General features: G+C 38.4%; 1 protein-coding gene across 3 annotated transcripts; it reads right to left on the minus strand.

Annotated features, from left to right (window-relative positions):
• Positions 1 to 870: 870 nt before the first annotated feature.
• Positions 871 to 10,848, minus strand: LOC133710158 (helicase protein MOM1-like). Of its 3 annotated transcripts, none has more exons than XM_062136165.1 (7): positions 10,550 to 10,848; positions 8,856 to 8,957; positions 5,078 to 6,973; positions 4,523 to 4,742; positions 4,323 to 4,444; positions 4,007 to 4,244; positions 871 to 2,879 (listed from the first exon to the last, which is right to left on the minus strand). In XM_062136165.1, the coding sequence occupies exons 1-7, from the start codon at positions 10,817 to 10,819 to the stop codon at positions 1,108 to 1,110; spliced, it is 4,620 nt and encodes a 1,539-aa protein (XP_061992149.1). In that variant the 5' UTR covers positions 10,820 to 10,848; the 3' UTR covers positions 871 to 1,107. The 3 variants fall into 3 exon arrangements, with proteins under 3 accessions (XP_061992149.1, XP_061992148.1, XP_061992147.1); XM_062136164.1 differs by adding an exon at positions 9,104 to 9,305 and having other exon boundaries at positions 4,323 to 4,742; positions 10,550 to 10,687; XM_062136163.1 differs by having other exon boundaries at positions 4,323 to 4,742.
• Between the last annotated feature and the right edge of the window lie 233 nt (positions 10,849 to 11,081).

Genomic DNA, 11,081 nt, shown 5'->3' on the forward strand with positions numbered 1-11,081 from the left:
GAGGGAAAAAGTCACAGTAATTGGTTGGATAGTAGCTTGACATATTTGATAATAGAATGTGGAGAGTTGTTGAACTAGATGTTTGGTTCTCACTTTGGGTTTAGGAAAGCTTTTAAAAAAAATGTGCAATAGAGTATGCAGATCGGTAAAGGCGAACCAAATCAACCAATGCAAGCAGACAAATAGTAACTTACTCTTGTTGCTATAAATCCCTACACTGAATAGATGACAACATAGAATAGGTGGTTAATATGGAGATGGAGTTTGGGGGTTAATTTTTTTGTTTGTCATAATTTCTTCACTGCATTGTTTTTAAAATTCTCATAGGTCCAGTTTGGATGGAGTATAATGCGCGCAACTTAACTTTAGCATTCATGCATGTCTTCTCACAGTACGTGTGTTTTCTCTCTGACTTGGCTCTACTAGGGTTTGACATCGTAAACATAGACATCGGCCTTGTCTAGGGTTTCGATGGCAACTCCAGTTTCTCTCTCTGATATCTGGTCGAACTAATCTCTCCCTCCTTTCCTAGCGGGCATTTCGGAACCTATTTGGAGGTACGTTCTTGCTCTCTTTGGGTCTCCCACTTATGCTTTCATTAATTTCTCCTCTTGCTGTTAAGGCCGTTGGTTTGAGGGAGAGGAGCACAATTTTGCTTAGTTCCCAACTCATGTAGTCCTAAAGCTCATTGTGCCAAGTAGAGCCAATGACAAGCCTATGTCAATGAGAGGATCCGGATCCCTAGTTTTTGGGGTCTGAACTAGAGAGTCCTTATTATCAAGGAAGGTAGACCCTGCACCAGAACTTTGGCGGTTAACAGTTTAACACCACCAAGTCAATATCGGCATCCAGCCAAAGTCAGGTATCCGACAAATTCATTTAGCCCCTTTATATCAATTTACATGCAAGTTTATGAAATCTCAGAATATAGCAACTATCCACTATTAAAGTTTTACATAACAATAGTTAGAAATGGGCACATGTCACTTCTGATTTACAACTTCTGCTCACCGGTGGAATCAGACCATGCCAAACTTCCACACCCATAAAAGAGCACCATAAGGAACACATGGTGAAACCAGTTGAAAAACTAGGAATCACAAAAAGTTAGTCATCATCTGATAAACAAACTACATCTGTGGATCCACCAGATGGTTCAAGTCTTGAACTATTCTGTGTTGAGCGCCAACTACTTGAAGATTGATTGCTCATGTCGATAAGCAACTCCAATGCAGATGCACTACGAAGAGCTGGCAATCCTCCGGCACTTTCACGGTGATGGACTATATTATCAGGAACAAATTGTTGTGTGGGGACCAAGGGTCGTTGAGTATGAGGAGAAAGTAATGGAGGAGCTGGAGGGGAATTCCTATCTGGCTGCTGATTTGATATAACCCCACATTGTTGATAGACAGGACTGGTACCAGTAACGGATATTGAAGGTTCCTCTGCAGTTTCATGATCATGTTCCATATTATAGGGAACAGACATCCGTGTGGGCGCTGGGGGCTGTGTGAGAAAAAGTTCCAGGAGAGATGACGAAAGTGAGTTTCTATGTGACTGCTGATTTGATGACCCATCTTCATGACAGAAAGGACTGGTACCTCCAGTAAAAGGTGTTGAAAGTCTACGAGGTTGAAGATGTGGGAGAGGGGCACAAATCTCAACTCTACCTTGGGGTCTTCCTGTTGAAGAGGAGAAGGAACCGAAGTGGGGGTGACTTGCTGCATTGGTTGAAGAAAGGCCAGGAGAAGGAGTACGCAAAAGATCAAATTGTCGTGTGGAGGCCAAAGGTCGTTGAGTATGAGATGAAAGTAGGGGAGGAGATGGAGGGGAATTCCTATGTGGCTGCTGATTTGATATAACTTCACATTGTGGATAGACAAGACCGGTACCAGTAACGGATATTGAAGGTTCCCCTGCAGTTTCATGATCATGTTCCATATTATAGGGAACAGACATCTGTGTGGGCGCCGGGGGTTGTGTGAGAAAAAGTTCCAGGAGAGGTGACGAAGGTGAGCTTCTATGTGACTGCTGATTTGATGACCCATCTTCATGAGAGGAAGGACTGGCACCTCCAGTCAAGGGTGTTGAAGGTCTACGAGGTTGAAGATGTGGGAGAGGCGAACGAATCTCAACTCTACCTTGGGGTATTCCTGTCAAAGAGGAGAAGGAACCAATGTGGGGGTGACTTGCTGCATTGGTCGAAGAAAGGCCAGGAGGAGGAGTAGGCAAAAGATCAAATTGTTGTGTGGAGGCCAAAGGTCGTTGCGTATGAGATGAAAGTGATGGAGGGAAATTCCTATGTGGCTGCTGATTTGATATAACTTCACATTGTGGATAGACAGGACTGGTACCAGTAACGGATATTGAAGGTTCCCCTGCAGTTTCATGATAATGTCCCATATTATAGGGAACAGTTATCTGTGTGGGTGCCGGGATTTGTGTGAGAAAAAGTTCAAGGAGAGACAATGAAGGTGAGCTTCTATGTGACTGCTGATTTGATGACCCATCTTCATGAGTGAAAGGACTGGTACCTCCAGTGAAGGGTGTTGAAGGTCTACGAGGTTGAAGATGTGGGAGAGGCGAACGAATCTCAACTCTACCTTGGGGTCTTCCGGTTGAAAAGGAGAAGGAACCGATGCGGGGGTGACTTGCTGCATTGGTCGAAGAAAGGCCAGGAGAAGGAGTAGGCAAAAGATCATCATTCTGTATCAGTGGAGCTGCATAGTGTGGACTGGTTGCCAGTGCAAGTGGGGTTGTCTGTCCGCAAGCTGCAGGAGGGTTGGCCAAAGATGAATTGGAAACTAGAGAAGGCATTTGTGCATTTTGCTGCATACATGACTGAACCAGTTGGCGGTCAACAGCAAAATTCCCATCTGCCATGAAATAATGGTGAGTGGCATAAGAGCAATGAGACAGAAGAATGCATGGAAAGAAATGTATGATGCATAAGTACACAGAAATATTCCTCATACATAGTACACACGGAATGTATTCATGAGCTGTATGCAATGAGAAGGAATTAACATATTTAAAAATTTGACCCCTATCTTTTGATTATAAATGATCTTAACACTTCAAAATAATGCCATATCTCCACTGCAGTTCGAGATATCAGTATATGATATTAGTGTTAGACAAAAAATCATATCTACCAAGTTTGGATCAAATCCTTTCTCTCTTTCACTCTAATCTATGTCTTAATTTTAATTATAATCCTTTGGACCTCAGCAGAAACTTTTTATTTCTTTATATTGAGTCAAGTATGACTGATTCCTCAAGGTAGATAGACATTTAAGTGGATATACACAAAAACTAACTTCCAATTCTTCAAGATCCTCTCATTTCCATCCAAGGAATGGAAGAAACTGTATACAGAAAAGTATGAATATGCATCAAATCTGTAAGATATATCTCACATGTCCCAGATTAAAGAAATCTCTGAAAGTGAATCAGTTTCTTTGAAGAAACTAGATACCTAATAGAGCATATATTGAACCAAGAACTCAAAAAACCACTCAACAATGTAACCGATGGGGTACTCTATACAGAGTGATATAATGAAGTAGGACCATTGGGAACTGCAAGGGCACGTTTTTCCTGGGCTACTTTATTATTATTTTTTTCGGTGATTATCCTAGATTGGCTTGGCTTACCTTTATACAAGACTAGCAATATCCTATGTTTGGAGAGGGTAGGACTAAGTTACAAGTATGCATCCCAGAAAAACCCAACAAGGAAACCAGAATCAAGCATATCAGTTGATCACCCAGAAGCAGTTGAATATCAATCAATCAGAACCAGGCAATCAAGTGTCGACTTCTAGTCCTCTTTCTCCCAATCTGATTTTGTAAAACCAAAGTAAGCTATTATGATAATGCCAATGAGGATCCATGGCTTTCCATAAAAAAAAGAAACTATGATCCTAACTCTAAGCCTCAGAATATGAAAAAAAACAGAGAAAAACAAAAATCTCAAAAAGTGAGCACCAGAAGTTTCATACCATGATGCACTCCAGATGAACTTGAACCTGTATTATCCTTGCCAATGGACTTGAAAGCCAGATCCCATGCCCGAGCCAACATCATATGGATTAATACTTTTTTGTGAACTGCAAGCAAATCTTCCTTTTTAAGGAAAAATTCTGCCTCTATCTGTTGGAGTTCAGTCTCATACTCTTGACAAATTTCAGCTTTCAATTCCTCTATCCCCTTCTCCATATCAGATTTCAATTGCAGCTTCTGTTCATGACCAAAATGGTTTCAGCAGAACTTTTCTTTAAAACCATGCACAAGAAATAAAAAGAAAAATATACAGACTTTATTTTCATGAGACTTGAGGTTTTCTTCTCTTTCTCTTCCCAATCTTTCCAATTCATTTTGAAGCAAATCACAGTTGAAAGGAAGAGGCAAATTAGATGTAACAAATGTAGATCTTCTGTCTGAGAAAGGTAGACCAAAGCCATTAGTAGGTACATAAGATGGCTGATTCAAGGAAAAACTTGTCAGAGGTTGCAAACCAGTTTGTTCTGAAAAAGCAGGGAGGTTCGCATTAAATTGCATTGCAACATGGGTAACTTGATTAAAGTCAGAGTCTTCACTACTTGGCTGAAATTCAATTCCATTGTGGAAATGGGAGTCCATAGGTTGACAAGTATCCTGATTTCCGCAAGCTTGTGCATCTCCATCTTGTGCTGCACTTGATGTGGCTAACATATCAGTACCATGGTCTTGGTCTGCCTGGACAAGTATAAATTTGTCAGTATGTCAACAGCTATATCTCTTCTCCTTTTGTTTTTATTTTCTTTATGCAGGATAAATTTTTGACACTAATGCTATCCTCCTAACACAGAGAAAGGACCAAGACAAAACAAAACTGTAGAATATTGATCAACCTGGTGTTAGTATGAAGGTCTAGGAATCTTAAAAGACCTAACCTCATCTTAATTTTCAGAATATAAGAAAAAATCGTGCAAATAGTAAAATCTAAACATTCAATGTCATATTAGTTTTCCGAGCAAAACAATCAAAACAAGGAAATACATATAGGTTGACAATATCTAACAATGTTAAACCTGATGTGCTGTCAGTGAACCACCAAGAACCAAGGCTATCTGAGGCTGTACCGAGGGTGAACTGTCCAGGGGCATTTCCTGATAAGAGTTTCCATTGACTGCAGAATCAACTAAGTTCTGCTGATTGACCTGAGTTGCACTATCAGAAGCCAAAATCTGTGCTTCACTATTCAGTTTCCCTGAGGTGCTTTCAGTGATTGTTTCTTCAGATGAAGATGAATGCACATCGACAAGATTCCCTTGGTCCTCACCCAAACTTGCATAGTCATTGGACTCTTTATCAAGCACTCCAGCTTCAGCCTCTTTACCTTGCACAGTTGCTAAGCTCATCATAAGATTTCGTCCTTCAGATGAAGGTGGGATCACAGATACAACATTATGCAAATCATGACTTGAACTGATAGTCTCGTGCACTTGACTGTTCTCCTTTTCTGTGGCACTTTTCGAGATCTGTTCTTCAGATGAAGGTAAATCCATTGCAACAAGATTCTCTAGGTCATCATCTAACATGACATGCACTCCCGTTTCGGCCTCTTTATCTTGCATAGTCACTGGACTGATTACATGAGCTTGTTCCTCACATGAAGGTGGGATCTCGGACGCAACATTACACAAATCATGACCTGTACTGATGGTCTCATGCAATCCCACTGGAGCCTCACTGTCAGGAACACTTACTGCGGCACCATTAGGATTCTGTTCTAGAGATGTCAGATTCAAAAGAAGGGGTCGCTGTGGACCATCAACTGAATTGACAGTTTCAGCCACTTCTAGTCTGACCACTGCATCAAAAATGGGTAATGGATTTGTATTGTGAAGGCATTCATCAAATGAAGGAAGACTGGAGGTTATAGCTTCAGTTAGAGCAGCAGTAGAGCAGATTTCAGTAACTTCCAGCAGAACCTCCGCATTGTCAGAAGTGCCTCCAATAGTAATAAAGTTTTTGGCACCAGAGTTTACAGATACAAAATTCTCTTGATCATGACAAGACTTGCCAGAATTGTTCTTCCCCATAACATCAGTAAATAAACCAGCCTCATAAGTCATTGTATCTAATGCAGAATTGGCGCTAATGGACCAAGCTGGAGTTGTTGCTGTAATGGGACGACTGCATGCTACAGCTTTATCAGTAACATAATCAGCTGTTTTAGACAATTCCATCACTCCCCCGGTCATGCTATGTGCAGACTCAGGTGCATCTAAAGATGGCCTATAAAACAATTCATCATGAGCCCATCTTTTCAATTCTTCTACCCATGTGTCCTCCTTCTTCTTTACCTTGCTTGCTGCTTCCAGCTGCAATTTCTTGAGATGTTCAAGACGCATTTCCATTTGGTGTTTATGGTCTTCCACTTCTTTTTCTTGTTCAATTTCCCACATTTTAGGCTTACCTTTTTTGAGCAATATATTTCTCCACAAACAAGTTCGAATAACAATGGACTCTATTTTGTGCTTAAATTCCAGGTTTTCCTTCTCTTCCTTGTAACTTCTCAAAATTTCACTTCTCTCTTTCAATTGCTTATCATTAAATTTTTTCATCTTCTTTTGGAACTTTTTCTGAATTTGTTTGATACTCTTTGAGACATCCTTTTGTGCTATATATTCTTGATTTAGTGACAAGTCTCCATTCTCTGATGTGACCTTGTGGAATTTACAAGTGACAGAGTGAGAAACCTTTGCATCTGAATGGTCCTTCAAAGGACATCTACAAGATGATTCAGCAAATTTTGGAGACTCTGCAGCTTTAAAATATGCTGTACTTTTCAGACACTGCAGCATTGCATACACGTAGTCCACCTCGTCCTTATTGCAATTGAAGTTAAGATGCTTCTTCGCACAGGCAAGGGATTCTTTGTGATTGACTTTCTGCTTCAGCAATGACGCTGCAGTCCAACACTAGAATTTACAGACACCAGTTAGTTGGTTAATCACAATTAAAATGGCATTATAGCTGTAGAATATGAAGAGAATAGTAAAATGGATGATTAAGAGTGGCATGTTGTACTGCACGTCTGCACCTATACCCAAGGACTGAAGTATATATGGATCAATAAAAATAAGGATGTGCGGCATGTGCTACATCCTGGCAAGCCTCTAAATTGTAAAATACTTGGTGGTCCATTTAAATTAAGGTTTACTGGAATTGCTACTCTCTAATGTGTGGTCTAGTATTAAGACCTGAAAGCAATACCCTAGGTTGGCTACTCTAGCTACTCCTTCAGAATGCAACTCAGTAAATTGTTTTCACTTGTTGAGCATTCTTTGCCATACAAATCATATCTACAGATTTAAAGCATCTACAAACCACTATACTAATTTCATGGAAAGGAGCTCCCACATGACATGAGTTTTCGCTCGTGTACGTAGCAAGAATTCTTTGCTACAGACATCTGATGGCCTTGCAAGCATTCTCTGACAAGACTCACCTTTCGCTAACAAAGCCAACTTCACATACACCTAACCTTTCGTGAAGAAAGGAATTATAAATACCACAATACTAAAATCAGAAGTCCCATGTATTCACTATTATTTTGATACAATTATATATACCTCATTCATCTTTAATTAAGGACTAGCTTTTTTTATATACCCTCATGGAAAATGACTCACCTTTCGTAAACAAAGCTAACTTCACATACTATTAACACTGGCAAACACATGAAATTATATGTATCACAATACTAAACAAATTCATTAGAATCTTGATAAATTACATACCTCATTCATCTTCCATTACTGATATTCTATTATTTTCTCTGAGAAATCTATATCATGCATGGAATATGGTATTCAAATAAACAGTCAAAGTTGAAACCAAAAACCACTAGTACCCAATTCCTAATCTTGATTCTCCACAGTCACTTTTTTAACCAAGATATAGAAGAATGAAAAACAATCATATTTATAACTAATCTTGTAATCTAAACAATTTGATAATAGTACTATCTGATAATAGTACTATCTCCTGAAAACCATAAACAAGGATTCACAGTGTAAAATAGCAGATTTTTTTTTTTTGACAAAACCATATATGTTAAATAGCATTCCCTAGATGGACCATTGAGAGTTCCCTGTCGGAGATATACATAACCTCAAACTAGGTTGAATTGCAGGATAGCACACCTTTCAAGTAGTACAGAGACAGAAGAACAACTTAAGACTAGGATCATTAAGGCGAGGGAAATTTATATCTATGTTTAAACTTCAGTAACCTTTATAAACAACTCGCTTTGTTTTCAACGTCAAGTAACACTCAAAGTCGCTTCATCACTCCATGCCATGAACTACAACTTAGCAAAATTATCAATCTTTAATGGTGTATTGATCAACAAATCTACTAAAGAAAAGATATACATATCTAACTTTAATCACAGAAATCAGTATTAGCAGCCAATATTTTATCAACTGCAATGACCAGTCACCCTTAGTCACAGCAATGAGTATTATAAGCCAGTTCTCTATGTCATTGAGTCTGGTCCGTTAACCAGTACTTTGTCCTCCCAGGATCCTTAACAAATTTAAATGATAAACTTTTACACAATCCAAACAAGTTCAAATTAAATTCTTCATGAATACTACTTGACATATTTGACTTTCAGTTTTAAGTACAACCAGACAGATCATTGTGAGTCTGATATTACCATTTTGACACTTTAATATATCAGGGGTATTTGAAAAAACATAGAAGCACTAACAATACAAAATGTAAATGATAAGATTGCAACAAAAGTCAGCACTCTATCAGATAGCATTCAAGGAAAAGGAAGATGATTCTAACCAGAGATATCTGAAATGCCTGCAACATTGTTAATTCTCTTTTAATAAGGTGGTTATTGAGTACATATTCAAGAAGCAGTTCAACGAAAATCTTGGCAGCATCCTACATTATAAAAACATCAATGAAAATATGATTAAAATCTAGAATCAAATTTCACTGAGAAGGATTAATGGAATATTGAGTTAAAAGAAGCACACTTGAACAATTATAAAAAGTAAAATGTTGTAAGCAGGAAATCAAATTCATACTGAGAGTTGTAGGATTCCACATAGTTTTATTGTGTCTGGCCTCAAAAGAGGATGGAGGTCCTTCTTCTGAGCCTCAAGCAATTTTATTCTCTCTTCAAATTCAAACATGTTATCTTCTGGTGTTGCTATGATATTTCTACCCAAATTATCTGAAGTAGAGGCAGAGCTTCGATCAATTATTTTATTTACACAAGCCATTAACCTGGGAGAAAAAAGAGGAGGCATTATCTTCTGGGGTTACAGAACCTCATGCAAAAGTACAGATTCTTCCAGAACTAAAATTGTGAGTTCATGCAATCTACATGTTGACTGTCCAGTTATGGAGCATTATTGGCAAAATACCTTGATGATATAGAATAATAATAGACAATGCACTAAGCAATTATTTAGCATTCAAGCATCTAATACTGTAGCCACATGTTTTCATTAATCGTCTCACATCCAATTATCTTTCAGATTCACGTATGAGGTTATTTAGCATTTATGCATCATTTAGGAGTCATTAATTAAAATCAAGACTCTTGCACTTCCTTGATCATCCCAACTTTTCTCATGTCTATCAAAGTTCTAAGGTTGGGTATAGTTATGATCTATATAAAGGTGGCTTGGACCCTTCATTAATCATCCCAACTTTTATCATATCATTATCAAGGTTCTAGTTTCCTATTTCCTTGTGGACTCAAGGCAGTTTCGTAGTTGAATACAAAGTTATTCTACTAGTTAAGCGCTTCTGTTCTGCATCACATAGCCCAAAAAAAAGGGGGGGAACTTAAAAACGTTACCAATTAAGAGTGAGTACACATAAACTACAAACAATAACAGCAATAAGATTCTGGCAACAAATGTATCAATACCTGTAGTTAGACCGACTTTCCTACAGCCTTTTTTCCGTTTTATGACTTTCGTATTATTGTCTTGTCAGATGATCTCTTACATATCCAAATCATTCAAATAACTGGTTCGAATTCATAGTTTATATCTTCTTGTTTTGTTCAAATTCATGGGTTCACTTAACAGAGGGCCATGAATCAAAAACATTTGACTTCACACATTGGTTTTCAGATCAGTCAAATGAATTGTCTTTCAATCCAGGAACCAAAGAAAAAAAAAAAAAATTTCCCAAATTTAAAGTGCAAAAAGAATTAATAAAACTGACTTCGAAAGTGGAAATTCGGTCTGCAACTCCAGTCCACCCCCTAAATTTAAATTAAGGGAAAAACTAAACCAAGTGACCCCAAAACACTACCCCACCTGTTCCCTGAACTCTCCACAAAGATCAAAATATGCAGAAATTTCTGTTTGTGGGTCTGTTAGTAAAACAAGCTCCAAACTTTAAAAAATGGGTTGTCCTCTCCTCTGTCTCCTACAAATGCAACTTGAAAATTCTGAAAGCACCAACTAAAAGTAAAGAGCAATCATTGAAAATAAAGAGTGGGTTGTTCTTACCAAGGATGTGGGTTGAACTTGAACAATCCTTAATTGGAGGTCGTAGAAATGGCAGCTTCGTTTCTGGGTTGTTATCAACACAGAAACGAAGTGGAACACCAAACACCGCGTGAAGCTTTGATAAAGTGTGACTGTGGGGAGGAGGCCAATGCCAAAAGAACAAAAGTGAAAGGAGATGCTGAGGGCTCCACAGGGTGTTAGAGGACAGTTGAGATTTGCGAAGTACAGAGCAGGATGGGCGGGAGGGAATTGGACAGGCAATAATGGCATGAGGGACTAGACTAAATGATTGGGCCCTATTCCAACCTTTGTAGTTGTACTTGCTGCAGAAGTGTTTAGCTTGTTAAAGAAGCTAAATAGTTGTTTATTTTTCTTTTTAATTACGTAAATGAAATTGCAGTGATGATCACACGGTCACTGAGAGATCACCCACTCTTGATTTTAATTTCAAGAGTTGAGATTAATACACTTCAGATTTACTCTTTTAATCTCAACCATTAATATTAAATTTAAAGGTGAGTGACCATAAAAT

Source organism: Rosa rugosa, chromosome 5 (genome assembly GCF_958449725.1).
Source record: "Rosa rugosa chromosome 5, drRosRugo1.1, whole genome shotgun sequence".
In the NCBI taxonomy this organism is placed as follows: Eukaryota; Viridiplantae; Streptophyta; class Magnoliopsida; order Rosales; family Rosaceae; genus Rosa; species Rosa rugosa.

What these genes read in the sequence shown, in the direction of transcription:
- LOC133710158 (XM_062136163.1), bottom strand. Translation starts at nt 10,819, where the DNA reads ATGCCATTATTGCCTGTCCAATTCCCTCCCGCCCATCCTGCTCTGTAC. An exon ending in GTTCACTGACAGCACATCAG is followed by an intron (nt 4,743 to 5,077) that starts GTTTAACATTGT and finishes ATACTTGTCCAG; the next exon opens with GCAGACCAAGACCATGGTAC. An exon ending in TCAAGTCTCATGAAAATAAA is followed by an intron (nt 4,245 to 4,322) that starts GTCTGTATATTT and finishes GGTCATGAACAG; the next exon opens with AAGCTGCAATTGAAATCTGA.